The sequence below is a fragment of the Mobula birostris genome, chromosome 11 (assembly GCF_030028105.1).
Source record: "Mobula birostris isolate sMobBir1 chromosome 11, sMobBir1.hap1, whole genome shotgun sequence".
In the NCBI taxonomy this organism is placed as follows: Eukaryota; Metazoa; Chordata; class Chondrichthyes; order Myliobatiformes; family Myliobatidae; genus Mobula; species Mobula birostris.
Genome location: NC_092380.1, coordinates 3,710,380 through 3,726,211, shown reverse-complemented (window position 1 = coordinate 3,726,211; position 15,832 = coordinate 3,710,380). Strand labels below are relative to the sequence as shown.

Below are 15,832 nucleotides of genomic sequence, written 5' to 3'. Positions count from 1 at the left end.
ACATGCCGTTCCTACTATAGGAGGAGTTTATAGAGCACGGTAATATAGTGGTTAGTGCAACAGCTCAGGCTATCGGAGTTCAGAGTTTAACTCCCGTGCCGCCTGTGTCTTCCCTGTGGATGCGTGGGTTTCCTCACAATTCAAGGAAGTACTAATTGGTAGGTTAATTGGTGATTGTAAATTGTTGGGTTAAATCGGTGTGTTGCTGGGCAGGGCGTCTTGGTGGGCTGGCAGGGCCTGTTCCACATTGCATCTCTATATAAAAGGTCAAGCTTGATAAGTGTGGTGGGCGTCCACATCGGACAGCGAGGCAAACGGTCCCGGGTTCGAACCCGGCCGCTTTCAGGCAGGAACTGGATACTGATTGTGGATGATCAGCCACGATCACAGTGAATGGCGGTGCTGGCTCGAAGGGCCGAATGGCCTACTCCTGCACCTATTGTCTAGTGTCTTTCCATCTGTGAGCATCGAGCTAGCGACTCAGCCTCGTTTAAAAAAAAAGTTAAATGCTACAGAAATGGCAAAAAGTGGGAGACACTCTGAACTGGGGAACATAGACTACAAGGAACACACACAAAGTGATGGAGGAACTCAGCAGGTCAGGCAGCATCCATGGAGCTGACGTCTTGGGTCCAAGCCCTTTCCCCCGGGATATGACTATCAGGACTGGAGAAGATGCCAGAATAGAAGGTGGGGTGAGGAGAAGGAGGATGCTGGTGGTAGGTTAAGTCAGATGAGTAGGGGAGGGGTTAATGAAGTAAGAAGCTGGAAGGTGATAGGTGGAGAAGGTGATAGGTGGAAAAGGTAAAGGGCTGAAGAAGAAGGAATCTGATAGGAGAGGAAAGTGGACCATGGGAGAAAGGGAAGGAGGGTAGAAACAGTGAGAGAGGCAGCATTCAACATGGGAAGATGAGGTCACCACAAACACAATCCTGTAAGTATCACTGTCTTCTCCAATAGAGGGTTATTACCATTCACTCCAATAATTTTAAAATTAGAAACGATTGATTTTTTTTTTACTCTTTCATAAGCACATACTTAAAACCGCTGTCAATATTTATGCTGAGAACTGAATGCAGACAGGAAAGGTGGTAACTTATAAAAACAAGAGATTATACAGATGCTGGAAATCCAGAGCAGCGCACTTAAAATGCTGGAGAAACTTGGCAGGTCTGGCAGCATCTGTGGAGAGGAATAAGCAGTCGGTATTTCGGGTTGAGACCTTTCATCAGGACTGGAAATGAAGGTGGAAGAAGGTAGGGGGAGGGGAAAGGAATTTATTGGGAGGGGCAGGTGATGGGGCAAGTGATTGTTGAGCATTGCTCATCAGGACTGACCCAGCCGGTACTTTGGTATCAGAATTGGATTATTATTGTCCCAGCTACCGAGATACAGCGAAGACTAAGTTTTGCAAAAGTTGCTCCATATTCAGATCATTTCAAAACATAAGTACTTTGAGGAAGTACAAAGGAAGTGTGTGTGTGTTTCCTTGTTTCCCTTAAACATTTTAACTTTCACCCTTAACCCATGACCTTCAATTCTAGTCTCACACAATCTCAGTGGAAAAAGCCTGCTTGCATTTATCCTAACTATACCACTCATAATTTTGTATTCTTCTGTCAGATCTCCTTCTTTCTCTTGTGCTCCAGGGCATAATGTCCTAAACTATTCAGCCTTTCCCTGTAACTCAGGTTATCATGTCCCAGAAACGTCCTTGTACATTTTCTCTGTGGTCATTCAAGCTTATTGACATCTTTCCTGTAGGTAGGTGACCAGAAATGCACACAATCTTCCAGATTAGGCCTCACCACTTCAACACAACATCTCAACTCCTGTTCTTAATTCTTCGAATTATGAAGTTCAATGTGCTAAAACCACATCTAACCGTGGTACTACTTTCAAAGAATTACGGATTTCTATCGGCAGATCCCTCCGTTCTACCACAATCCTCAGTGCTCTACTGTTCACTGTTTAAGACCTACTCTGGTTGGTTATCCCAAAGTGCAACACTTCACATTTGTCTGTATTGAATTCCATCCGCCATTTTTCCAGCTGGTCCAGTTCTCATTACAAGTTTGAAAGCCCTCCTTGCTGTCCACTACATCCCCAATCTTGGTGTCATCCACAAATCTGCTGATCCAGTTAAGCACAGTTTCATCCAGATCATTGATACAGATGACAAGTAACAAAGGACCCAACTCCGATCCCTGTGGTACCCCACTAGTCACGGGCCTCCAGTCAGAGAGGCAAACATCTACTACCACTCTCTGTCTTCTCTTGCAAAGCCAGTGTCTAATCCAATTTACAACTTCATCCTGAATGCCAAAAGGCTGAACCCTCTTGACCAGCCTCCCATGTGGGACCTTGTCAAAGGCTTTGCTAATGTCCATGGAGACAACATGCACTGCCTTGCCTTCATCAACTTTCCTGATAATTTCCTCGAAAAACTGTAAGATTGGTTAGATATGACCTACCACGCACGAAGCCATGCTGACTACCCCTAATGAGTCCCTGACTATCTAAGTATTTATGTATCCAGTCCCTTTGACTTGATAGCTTGAGTTACAAGGAAAGGCTGAATAGTTTAGGACATTATGCCCTGGAGCACAAGAGAAAGAGGGAGATCTGACAGAAGCATACAAAATTATGAGTGGTATAGATAGGATAAATGCAAAATCCAGTTATTTTTTAAATAACACTATTCTTTGCACTTCTGGTCAGATGCTAAATGCATTTCATTGGTTTTGTATCTGCACTCAGCACAATGACAATGAAGTTGAACCTAATCTAATCTAATTACAATAACTTTCACACAACTGATATCAAGCTCATGTGTCTATTGTTTCCCAGCTCATTCTTAGAACCTTTCTTAAACAACAGAACAACATTAGCTATCCTCCATTCCTCCAGCACCTCACCTGTTGCTAAGGACATGTTCAACATCTCTGCTAGGGCTCCTGCAATTTCTGCTCCCCCTCCCACGGGGTCCGAGGGAACACCTGGTCAGGCCCCCAGGAACTGCTGGGGGAACTCTGCAGGTCAGGCAGCATCTATGGAGGGAAATGAACAGTCAGCATTTTGTGCCGAGACCCTTCAACAGCAGTCTATTACCCTCCATAGGTACTGCCTGGCCTGCTGAGTTCTTTTGAGTGTATTGGCCAAGATTTCCGGCATCCGCAGGATTTTTCTGTGTCTCGGTCACAGGGGGAGTTTGCAAACTCTACGCAGACAGCACCCGACATCGGGACTGAATGCTGTGCAGATGGAGAAGGTTCCAGAGATAGGGGTGGTGGGTGTAGGATGAACGCATTGAGGAGATTTAAACAGGAGAACGGTATTCACAAAATTAGAGCAACACGTCTTTCCATGGCCTCCTCTTCTGACACCATTAGGCCACTCTCAGGGAGGAGCAATATCTAGGTAGCCTCCAACCCAATGAACATCAATTTCTCCTTCTGGTGATCTTCTTCCTTTTCCTTTTCCCCTTCCTCTTCCCCAGTCTGGCCATTACCTCTTCCCATCACCTCCCCATGGTGTCCCTTCTCTTCCCTGTCTCCCATGGTCCACTCTGCTCTCCTATCCGATTCTTCCTTCTCCAGCCCTCTACCTTATCCATCCCCTTGGCTTCACCTGTCACCTTCCAGCTAGCCTCCTTCCCTGCCCCCACCTTTTCATCCCGGCTTCTTCCCCCTTCCTTTCCAGTCTTGATGAAGGGTCTCAGCCCGAAACGTCCATCGTTTATTCATTTCCACAGCTGCTGCCTGACCTGCTGAATTCCTCCAGTGCGTTGCTCTGGATTTCCAGCACCTGCAGAATCTCGTGTTTAACATCGGACCTTGTCCGACAGCTGACCTCCCCCAACTCCCTCTGGGAAAGGTGCAAAGTGTTTTGTTTTACCACAGTTGTTCTCGTCCACATTATTGCTGCAGTCTTTCAGGCCGTCGCACTCTGGGACACACAGACCAGACACCGTACACAAGACACCGTCGGGACAGGCTGCAACACAGACAGAGGACAATCAATGCAAAGCTGTAGTTTTGCAGATCCACCGTGAATGCCCACAAGAAAATGAATCTCAGGGTTGTGTATGGTGAGATATTTGTACAAATTTACTTTGAACCCTGTGGTATAAATAGGCATTTTTCCCATGGGGCTCTATTATCTGGCCTGATGCCTGTAACTAGACGAGTCACCCATAGGTGCTATCACATCCTACCAAATCCTGCCACAGCAGGTGTGGAATTTTATGGTTAATGAAAAGTGTTTGACAAAACCTGGCAATGGTGATGGAAGATGACAAAATGTGCAGAGACCTGTGATGAGGAAACCTGGAAATGGTGTGTGGTAATGGTGTTTGAAGTCATATTTTGCTCTCTAATACCGACTCGCCACATCTGAGCAATTGGTCATTCTAGACCTCAAGAATCTGATTCTGAAAGTCTCTGGGATGACTCTATAAAACCCTGGTTAGACCACGCTTGGAATATTGCCTTCAGTTCTGGTAGGAAGGATGCAGAAGCTTCAGAGAGGTTGCAGAGGAGATTCCCCAGGGGTACTGCCTGGATTAGAGGGCATTTCTTGTGAAAATAGGCTGAGCGGGATAGGGCTTTTTTCTTTGTTGTGAAGGAGGATGAGAGGAGACTTGATAGAGGTGTACAAATGGATAAGAGGCACAGAAAGAGTGGATGGCCAGAGAATATTTCTCAGGGTGGAAGTGGTCAATACGAGGGGGCATAATTTTAAGGTGATTGGAGGAAAGCACAGGAAGGACCAATAAGGTTGTTATAGCCAGGGGTTGTTATGGGGACCAGTTCCCGCTACCTATTAAATGCTTCCAATGGCGTGCACCTAAAATAGCCTCTGACAACCGAGTCCAGCTCCTGGCCTTCATGTGTGGCTTAGTTACTAAGCCTGGTGGAACTATTTCTACTGACAGGAGAAGGGCAAAGGTGAGTTACTGGTGCTTTAAAGCCAGTCATTTTGGGCAGATGGGGCTTGCCTGCCATGGTTGGCAGCTCATCCAGAAGGAAAACTCTGATCTCAACCCTCCGCTGCCTTGTGGCTACACCCACTCATGGGGAGGGCTTTGGGAGCAAACCCCGAGGGAGAAGGCCGCAGCTGGAGCCCCTAAGACAGTCCTACATCGAGCTCAACGCTGACTGGCAACTCCTGCGACACTGCTGGTGCCAAACTGTATCGGTCCCTGCCGTTCCTTTGGGTTCAGTGGATACACGGAGAGGGGGAGCTTGTTACATGGTCAACAGCTTGCTCTCCATGTCGTACTGCCCAGGCTTGTGTATTCAGACAGCTAGGATGCAACATCCATGATCAACCCTGACTGACAGAGGCCTCAACATCAACATCAAATAGGAGGGATGACAGAGTTGAGTTCTTCACACAGAGAGTGGTGGGTGTGTGGAACGCCCTGCCTGAGGTGGTGGTAGAGGCAGATACATTAGGGACATTTAAGAAACTCATAGATAGGCACATGGATGATAGAAAAATGGAGGGATATGCGGGGGTGGGAGGGAGGTTTAGATTGATCTTGCAGTAGGTTAGAAGTTTGGCATAGCATTGTGGGCAGAGTATCTGTACTGTAATATTCTATGTTTTTTCTTTCATCTGAGAGTCCCTTAAATGTCCCTAATGTACCTTCCTCCATCACCATCCCTGACATGCGCTCTGCACCCTCTGTGTATAATAAAGAGCTACCTCTGGCAACCCCTCCCTATACTCTTCTCCAATCACCTTAAAGTCGCACCCCCTCCAATTAGTCAGGGATGCCCCACCCCAGGGGAGGAGCCTCAGGCTGCCCAGCTCTGCCCCCAGGGGAGGAGCCTTGGGCTGCCCCACCCCGCCCCCAGGGGAAGGAGCCTGGGGCTGCGCCACCACCAGGGAGGAGCCTCGGGTTGCCCTGCCCCAGGGAAAAGGAAGCTGGATCTGGATGGAACCAGCATCTCAGCGAGGCCCAACCGCTGCACCAGGCCCCCAACCCAAACACACGTACGGTTGGATTGGTTGAAGAGGCTGTACTGGAACTGGATGCCCGGCCCCGTCAGCGTCACCTCGGAGCTGAAGGTCACTTTTGTGGTCAGCGCCACGGCGAAGATTCTCTCCGCGTACGGTTGCAGCAGTCTCTGTCCGCACAGCCTGGGGGGAAGAGGACGTGGCGTTAGACATGCTTCAGGTGACGGGGTAGGTGGGTGAGGGAAGTGGGAATGATGTGAGAGGTAGGGAGGTGATTCTACAACCTACAGTCTCCCTTTCAAGGACTCTTTGAAAATTATTTATCAAAATGCCTCTGTTTTCTGTCAAAATCTGAATGAGCATCGGAATCAGGTTTTTGGTATTTATTGCATATGCCTGCAAAAACTTCCCGCTGCCGCCTGTAACGAGTCTGTATGTTCTCCCCGTGACTGCGTGGGTTTCCTCCTGGAGCTCCGGTTTCCTCCCACTGTCCAAACCGGTTGGTAGGTTGATTGGTCATTGTAAATTTGCCTGTGATTAGGCTGAGGTTATATCGGGAATTGCTGGGCTCGTGGCTCAAAGGGCCAGAAGGCCTATTCCACACGGTGTCACAATCAATCAATAAATAAATAAATAAACAATTGTGGACATACGGTAGTCCGTGAATTTTGTTCTGTGGCAGCAGTACGGTACAATACATGAAATTGACTAAATTACAATAAAATACATATTTCAAAAATGAAATAATTAGTGCTAAAATAGTCACTGACCAACACAGTCCAACAAAATGCTGGAGGAACTCAGCAGGTCAGGCAGCATCTATGGTAATGAGTAAACAGTCGACATTTCGAGCCAAGACCCTTCATCGGGTTGAGCCCTTTCATCTGAGAAGGAAGGGGGGAAAATACCAGAAGAAAAAGGTGGGGCGGGAGAAGGAGGCTGGCTGGCAGGTGATGGGTGAAGCCTGGTGGGTGGGAAAGGTCAAGGGCTGGAGAGGAAGGAATCTGATAGGAGAGGGGAGTGGACAATATGAGAAACGGAAGGAGTAGGGGCACAAGCTGAGAGGGCAGCCCAAAAGAGTCGACAAAACAGCACGCCCACAACTTACTTGTATGTGCTCGGAATGCAGGAGGAAAGCGCAGGACCCGAGGGAATCCCACATAGATACGGGAGGACATACAAACTCCTTACAGTCAGTGACAGAAAGTGAAACCAGACTGGTGATCGCTGGCACCGTAAAGCGTTGTGTTAACCACCGCGCCCTGTTCTCAGCGTTACATATCTCTTAGTTGGACAATTTATCTTCTGTTGCACATTGGTTGTTTGTTAGTTTTTTTTAATGTATAGTTTTTTGTGTGATTTCTATTGTATTTCTTTACTTTCCTGTGAATGCTCGCCAAGAAAATGAACCTCAAAGTAGTGTGTGGTAACATGCACGTACTTTCATAATAAATTTACTTTCGAATTTGAACTTCGATAAGTGAAAGAGGTAAGTTGTTGACGAATAAGGAATCTGATAGCAGAGGTCTGTTGGTCGAGGTTGACCACGAATGCTACATCCCAGCTGTCTACGTGATACACAAGCCAGGACAGTATAATATGGAGAGCAAGCTGTTGCCCAGACAGCAGGCTCCCCCTCTCCATGTAGACGATAAATCCAACGGAACTGCAGAAACCGATACAGTTTGGCATCAATGTCATTGCAGGACTGCCTTAGGGACTCGAGCTCTGGGTTTTTCCCTCTGGGTTTACTCCTGAAGCCTTCCCCATGAGTGGGTATAGCTGCAAGGCGGCAGAGGTTTGAGATCAGAGTTTTCTTGTCCTAGACGAGCTGGCAACTAGGGCTGATGAGCCCAATCTGCTCAAAGTGACAGTTTTAAGGCACCAGTAACCTGCCTTTGCCCCTTCTCCTCTCAGTGGAAATGGCTCCGCTGGGCTTAGTAGCTAAACCACATGTTAAGGTCAGGAGCTGGACTTGGTTGTCAGAGGCTATTTGAGACACACACCACTGGGAGCATTTTTTAAAAAAATTATTGAGATACAGTGTGGAATAGGCTCTTCGAGCTGTGCTAGCAACCCCCGATTTAACCCTGGCCTAATCACGGGATATTTTTTACAATGACTAATTAACCTACCAACCGGTGTGAATTTGGATTGTGGGAGGAAACCAGAGCACCCAGAGGAAACCCACGCGGTCACGGTGAGAAGATGCAAACTTCTTACAGACAGTGGCGGGAACTTAATAGGTCGTGGGAGCTTATCGCCACTACAACCCCCGGCTGTAACAACCTTAAGGAGAGGACCAGAGGAAGGAGCAATACACATAAAACGCTGGAGGAACTCAGCAGGCCAGGCAGCGTCTAGGAAAAGAGTACAGTCCTGTGTGCTGCCTGGCCTGCTGCGTTCCTCCAGCATTTTGTGCGTGTTGCTCGCATTTCCAGCATCTGCAGATTTTCTTTTGTTTGTGACCAGAGGACGGAGGTGGGCAAGTCGTGAGGGCAAGGGGGAGGAAGAGAAGGAACTAATTTGAGGCTGATACCCTCCATGAGTGCCCTAAAAACCTCCTCTTAGTTTTCTTTTGGTTTAAATACCACCTGGAAGTTCCTTTGTGGAAGAGCTGAGAGAAATCCTGCTCCGGAATTCAGGATGGGGCCCACAGCACCTGCTGGAGGGTTGCTTGTGTAGGGAACGAGGCAGTTCAGTTGGACACAAGGGCTGTTCCGCAGCTGGGAAGAGGGAACTCTGAGCATTGCTCGGTCTGTGGTCAGCCTGATTCCCTCCCCAGCACACCAGGCTGGAAGCGATGCTCCCGTGTGGTACCAGGGGAGTGCAGCATCACCACGGGTGAGGCCTTTCAGCCCTTCTCTGGTGGACTTCAAAGCACCTGCAAAGCAGCAGTGAACGGACCCAGCCTGTGGGATCTTGCTGCACACAAACTGGCTTCTACAACACAACCACAATCGCAGGTACTCAACAGAACTCGGGGACATCACGAGGTGCTGGGAGGTGCTTTAATAGAGGATAAAGATTAGTTTTATTTGTCACACGTACCTCGAAACACACAGTTAAACGTGTCGTTTGTGTTAACGACCAACACAGTCCGAGGACGTGCCGGAGGCAGCCTGCAAGTGTTGCCGTGCTTCCTGTCCTGTAACTCACGAACCCTGACCGGTACGTGTTTGGAATGTGGGAGGAAACTGGAGCGCCCGGAGGAGACCCACACAGTCACAGGGACAAAACGTGTAAACCCCTTACAGTTTGTGGCAGGGACTGAATCTGGGATGGTGACCCCGGGGTCTGCAAAGCGTTACACTAACCACAATGTTACCATGTCGCCCCGTTTTCTGTAAATGCCAGTAATATTTGTCAACTGTACATCACCAGGAGTGACCGGGGAAGAAGGCTTCCAGGTGGAAGGAGTCGGGAGGAGGAAAAGAACAAAAAAAGACAAGTGAAGAAGAGGTTGAACTTACTTTCGGTTTTGTACCATCCACTGGCCTTGGGAGCAGGGATCTCTGAACGAGGGTGTGTTCAGTTCGTAGCCGTCAAACCACAAAGTGATTCCATAGTCAAGGGATGGGACCTGCGAGGTGAGACAGGACACAGAGAGAAGATGAATCAGGTCCCTGGCCCTTCACCGTGACAACTGAGTAAAGTTCATCAAAGTAGATTTATTATCAGAGTACATATATATGTCACAATCCAAAGGTTGATACGTCAGCTGGACAGATGAAGTACTACAGGGTTCTGAAAGAGGTGGCTGAAGAGATCGTGGCAGCATTAGTAATGATCTTTCATGAATCTCTAGATTCTGGCATGGCTCAAGAGGACTATAGAATTGCAAATGTCATTCCGCTCTTCAAGAAGGGAGAGAGGCTTGAAGAAAGGAAATTATAGGCCAGCTAGTCTGACCTCAGTAGTTGGGAAGATGTTGGAGTTGATTCATTTTGGGATACTTGGAGACACATGATAAAACAGGCCGCAGTCAGCCTGGTTTTCTCAAAGGAAAATCTTGCCTGAGAGATCTGCTGGAATTACTTGAAGAAATAACAAGCAGGATAGACAAAGGAGAATTGGTTGATGTTGTGTACTTGGATTTTCAGAAGGCTTTTGGCAAGGTACCACACATGAGGCTGCTAAACAAGCTACGTATCCATGGTATTACAGGAAAGATTCTAGCATGGATAAAATAGTGGCTGATTGGCAGAAGGCAAAGAGTGGGAATAAGGGGAGCATTTATTTATTTATTGACATACAGCATGGAATCATGCCATGCCACCCAGTACCCCATGATTTAATCCTACCCACTCACAGAACAATTTACAAAGACCAATTAACCTACCAACCGGTACGTCTTCAGACCGTTGGAGGAAACTGTGGCGCCTGGAGGAGACCCACGCAGAACGTACAAACTCCTTACAGGCAGTGGCAGGATTTGAACCTGGGTCGCTGGTACTGTAAAGCGCTGTGCCAACTACCACACTACCACGCCTGCTGGTGTCTAGTGGTGCCCCTCAGGGGTCTATGTTAGGGTCATTTCTTTTTACAATACATGTCAATGATTTGGATGATGGAATTGATTACTTTGCTGCAAAGTTTTCAGGTGATATGAAAATTGGTGGGGGGGCAGGTAGTTTTGAGGAAGTGGGAAGGCCAGAGAAGGACTTAAACAGATTAGGAGAATGGGCAAAGAAGTGGCAGATGGAATACAGTGTCAGGAAGTGTATGGTCATGCACTTTGGTAGAAGAAATTAAAACCATAAGACCATAAGACAAAGGAGCAGAAGTAGGCCATTCGGCCCATTGAGTCTGCTCCGCCATTTTATCATGAGCTGATCCATTTTATCCTATTTAGTCCCACTGCCCCGCCTTCTCACCATAACCTTTGATGCCCTGGCTACTCAGATACCTGTCAATCTCTGCCTTAAATACACCCAATGACTTGGCCTCCACTGCTGCCCGTGGCAACAAATTCCATAGATTCACCACCCTCTGACTAAAAAAATTTCTTTGCATTTCTGTTCTGAAAGGGCGCCCTTCAATCCTGAAGTCATGCCCTCTCGTACTAGACTCCCCCATCATGGGAAACAACTTTGCCACATCCACTCTGTCCATGCCTTTTAACATTCGAAATGTTTCTATGAGGTCTCCCCTCATTCTTCTAAACTCCAAGGAATACAGTCCAAGAGCGGACAAACGTTCCTCATATGTTAACCCCCTCATTCCCGGAATCATTCTCGTGAATCTTCTCTGTACCCTCTCCAACATCAGCACATCCTTTCTTAGATAAGGAGACCGAAACTGCCCACAGTACTCCAAGTGAGGTCTCACCAGCACCTTATAGAGCCTCAACATCACATCCCTGTTCCTATACTCTATTCCTCAAGAAATGAATGCCAACATTGCATTCGCCTTCTTCACTACTGACTCAACCTGGAGGTTAACCTTAAGGGAATCCTGTACGAGGACTCCCAAGTCCCATTGCATCTCAGAACTTTGAATTCTTTCCCCATTTAAATAATAGTCTGCCCGTTTATTTTTTCTGCCAAAGTGCATAACCATACACTTTCCAACATTGTACTTCATTTGCCACTTCTCTGCCCATTCTTCCAATCTATCCAAGTCTCTCTGCAGACTCTCCGTTTCCTCAGCACTACCGGCCCCTCCACCTATCTTCGTATCGTCAGCAAACTTAGCCACAAAGCCATCTATTCCATAATCCAAATCGTTGATGTACAATGTAAAAAGAAGCGGCCCCAACACTGATCCCTGTGGAACACCACTGGTAACTGGCAGCCAACCAGAATAGGATCCCTTTATTCCCACTCTCTGTTTCCTGCCAATCAGCCAACGCTCTATCCACGTATGTAACTTTCCTGTAATTCCATGGGCTCTTATCTTGTTAAGTAGCCTCATGTGTGGCACCTTGTCAAAGGCCTTCTGAAAATCCAAATATACAACATCCACTGCATCTCCCTTGTCTAGCCTACTGGTAATTTCCTCAAAAAATTGTAATAGGTTTGTCAGGCAGGATTTTCCTTTAAGGAATCCATGCTGAGTTCTGCCTATCTTGTCATATGCCTCCAGGTACTCTGTAACCTCATCCTTGACAACCGACTCCAACAACTTCCCAACCACTGACGTCAAGCTAACAGGTCTATAATTTCCTTTTTGCTTCCTTGCCCCCTTCTTAAATAGCGGAGTGACATTTGCAATCTTCCAGTCTTCCGGAATCATGCCAGAATCTATCGACTTTTGAAAGATCATCGTTAATGCCTCTGCAATCTCCACAGCTACTTCCTTCAGAACACAAGGGTGCATTCCATCTGGTCCAGGAGATTTATCGACCTTTAGCCTATTCAGCTTCCTGAGTACTTTCTCTGTCGTAATTGTGACTGCGCACACTTCTCTTCCCTGCCACCCTTGAGTGTCCGGTATCCTGCTGTCTTCCTCAGTGAAGGCTGATGCAAAATACTTGTTCAGTTCCTCTGCCATCTCCTCATCTCCCATTACAATTTCTCCAGTATCATTTTCTATCCGTCCTATATCTACTCTCACCTGTCTTTTACTCTTAATATACTTGAAAAAGCTTTTAGTATCCTCTTTGATATTATTTGCTAGTTTCCTTTCATAGTTAATCTTTTCTCTCTTAATGACCTTCTTGGTTTCCTTTTGTAAGGTTTTAAAAACTTCCCAATCCTCTGTCTTCCCACTAATTCTTGCTTCCTTGTATGCCCTCTCCTTTGCTTTAAATTTGGCTTTGACTTCTCTTGTCAACCACAATTGCGTCCTTTTTCCACTCGAAAATTTCTTCTTTTTTGGAATATACCTGTCTTGCACCTTCCTCATTTCTCGCATAAACTCCAGCCACTGCTGCTCTGCCGTCTTTCCCGCCAGTGTCTCTTTCCAGTCAACTTTGGCGAGTTCCTCTCTCATGCCACTGTAATTTCCTTTACTCCACTGAAACACCGACACATCAGATTTCGGCTTCTTTTTTTCTAATTTCACAGTGAACTCAATCATGTTATGATCAATGCCTTCTAAGGGTTCCTTCACCTCAATCTCTCCAATCACCTCCGGTTCATTACACAATACCCAATCCAGTACAGCCGATCCCCTAGTGGGCTCAACAACAAGCTGTTCTAAAAAGCCATCTCGCAGACATTCTACAAATTCTCTCTCTTGAGATCCAGTGCCGACCTGATTTTTCCAATCCACTCACATGTTAAAATCCCCCACAACTATCATAACACTGCCCTTCTGACAAGCCTTTTCTATTTCCAGTTGTAATTTGTAGTCCACATCCCTGCAGCTGTTTGGAGGCCTATAAATAACTGCCATCAGGGTCTTTTTACCCCTGCTATTCCTTAGCTCAACCCATAAAGATTCTGCACCTTCCAATCCTATATCACCTCTTTCTAACGATTTAATATCATTTCTTACCAATAAAGCCACGCCTCCCCCTCTGCCTACCTTCCTATCCTTCCGATACACCATGTATCCTTGGACGTTCAGCTCCCAGAGACATGCATCCTTTAGCCAGGTCTCAGTGATGGCCACAATATCATACCTGCCAATCTGTAGCTGTACAACAAGATCATCCACCTTATTCCTTATGCTGCTTAAAGGCTAGACTATTTTCTAAATGGAGAGAAAATTCAAAAATTTAAGGTGCAAAGGGACTTGGGAGTCCTAATGCAGGATTCCCAAACGGTTAATTTGTAGGTTGAGTCAGTGGTGAGGAAGGTGAATGTTAGCATTCATTTCAAGAGGACGAGAATGTAAAAGCAAGGATGTAACGTTGAGGCTTTACAAAGTATTGGTGAGGCCTCATGGAGTATTGTGAGCACTTTTGGGCTCTTTATCTAAGGAAGGATGTGCTGACATTGGACAGGGTTCAAAGGAGGTTCACAAAAAGCTTGTGATACGAGGAGAGGTTGATGGCACTGGGCCTCTGCTCACTGGAATTCAGAAGAGTAAGGTGTGACCTCATTGAAACCTATCGTATCTTGAAAGGCCTCGATAGAGGGGATGTGGAGAGGATGTTCCCTGTGGTGGGGGAGTCTAGGACCAGAGGACACAAGGTGGGCATCCTTTAAGAACGGAGAGGAGGAGTAATTTCTTTAGCCAGAGTGGCATAAATCTATGGAATTTGTTGTCATAGGCAGCTGTGGAGGCCAAATGGTTGGGTATATCTAAGACAAAGGTTGATAAATTCTTGATTGATCAGGGCATGAAGAGATACGGGGAGAGGGCAGGAGATTGAGGCTGAGAGGGAAATGGATCAGCCATGATGAAATGGCGGAGCAGACTCAATGGGCCAAATGGCCTAATTCTGCCCCTGTATCTTACAGTCTTATGATCTATATCCACCCACGAGATTTATTTTCTTCATTTTCTTGCGGGCAATCACAGCAAATACAAGAAACACAATAGAATCAATAAAAGATCACACCCAACAGGACAGACAAACAACCGAGGTGCAAAAGACAACAAATATTGCAAATACAAAAGACAAAACAAATAATAATAATAATAACAAATAAACAATAAATATCAAGAACGAGATGAAGAGTCCTTGAAAGTGAGTCCATTAGTTGTGGGAACAGTTCAGTGATGGGACGAGTGAAGTTATCCCCTCTGGTTCAAGAGCCTGATGGTTGAGGGGGAATAACTGATCCTGAAACCTAGTGGTGTGGGTCCTGAGGCTCCTGTACCTTCCTTTTGAAGGCAGCACCAAGAAGAGAGGATGACCTATGTGGTGGGGGTCCCTAACGGCAAAGCTCCATGTAGATGTGCTCAATGGTGGGGAGGGCTTTAGCTGTGATTGACTGGGCCAGATCCACTACTTTATGTAGGATTTTCCATTCAAGGGCATTGGTGTTTCCATATCAGGCTGTGATGCAGTAAGTCAATATACGACAGGCGTCAGAGAACATTTCAGGAGTGCAGTGTTATGTGTTTCACTGGAACGGGGCTGCACGAGGACATACCCGATCAAAACTTCTCTATGGACGGCTTCCAGACCGTTCCGGCTGACCGGAAGTGCACTGAGAGCGGTAAGCGTAAAGGAGTTGGGTGCTTACTGTTCTGGTTAACAACGGATGATGCAATCCGGGTCATATTACGATAGAGGAACGTGTTTGTAGACCGGATATTGAACTTTTTACTGTTGGACTTCGGCCACGTTCCACCGTGATACAACACTGGGCAGCACGGGAGGTCGTTCCTGCCTGTGGCCATCGAACGTGCAGCTCCTCCCGTGGAGGGTCAGACACCCTGAGCCAATAGACTGGTCCTGGACTTATTTTCCATCTGGCATAGTTTGCATTTTGTTGTTTGATTGTTTGTGGTTTTGGTATTGCTATATTTACGCTCTGTTCTTGGTTGGTGCGGCTGTAATGAAACCCAATTTCCCTCGGGATTAATAAAGTATATCTAACTATCTATCTATCTGTACTCTCCACTACACATCTCTAAAGCATAACATCTAAAATTTTGACGTGCCAAATCTTGTGTGAACTCCGAAGGAATTAGAGGCACTGCCATGCATTCTTTGTAATTGCACTTACGCGCTGGCCCCAGGAGGACAGATTCTCCAAAATAATAACATCAGGGAATTTGAAATTTCTGATTCTCCAATGAGGACTGGCTCATGGATCTCTGGTTTCCTCATCTTGAAATCAATAATCATCTTTTTGGCCTTGCTGACATTGAGCGAGGGGTTGTTGTTATGGCACCACCCGGCCGGATTTTTAATCTCCCCCCTCAATGCTAATTCGCCACCACTTTTAATTGGGCCTACGTCAGTGGTGTAATCAGCAAACTGGAATATGGCGTTGGAGCTGTGCTTACCCACACAGTC

The 15,832-nt window shown here is 46.7% G+C and overlaps 1 protein-coding gene across 2 annotated transcripts in view; it reads right to left on the bottom strand.

The window, feature by feature from the left end:
• tmprss6 (transmembrane serine protease 6) overlaps positions 1 to 15,832 on the bottom strand; it is a 92,882-nt gene that overhangs the window by 21,864 nt on the left and 55,186 nt on the right. For both annotated transcript variants that reach the window (XM_072271507.1, XM_072271506.1), the window contains exons 10-12: positions 9,441 to 9,550; positions 6,008 to 6,150; positions 3,898 to 3,996 (exon numbers count right to left, since the gene is read on the bottom strand). In XM_072271507.1, coding sequence (XP_072127608.1) covers positions 3,898 to 3,996; positions 6,008 to 6,150; positions 9,441 to 9,550 — 352 coding nt within the window. The remainder of the gene's footprint in view (positions 1 to 3,897; positions 3,997 to 6,007; positions 6,151 to 9,440; positions 9,551 to 15,832) is intronic.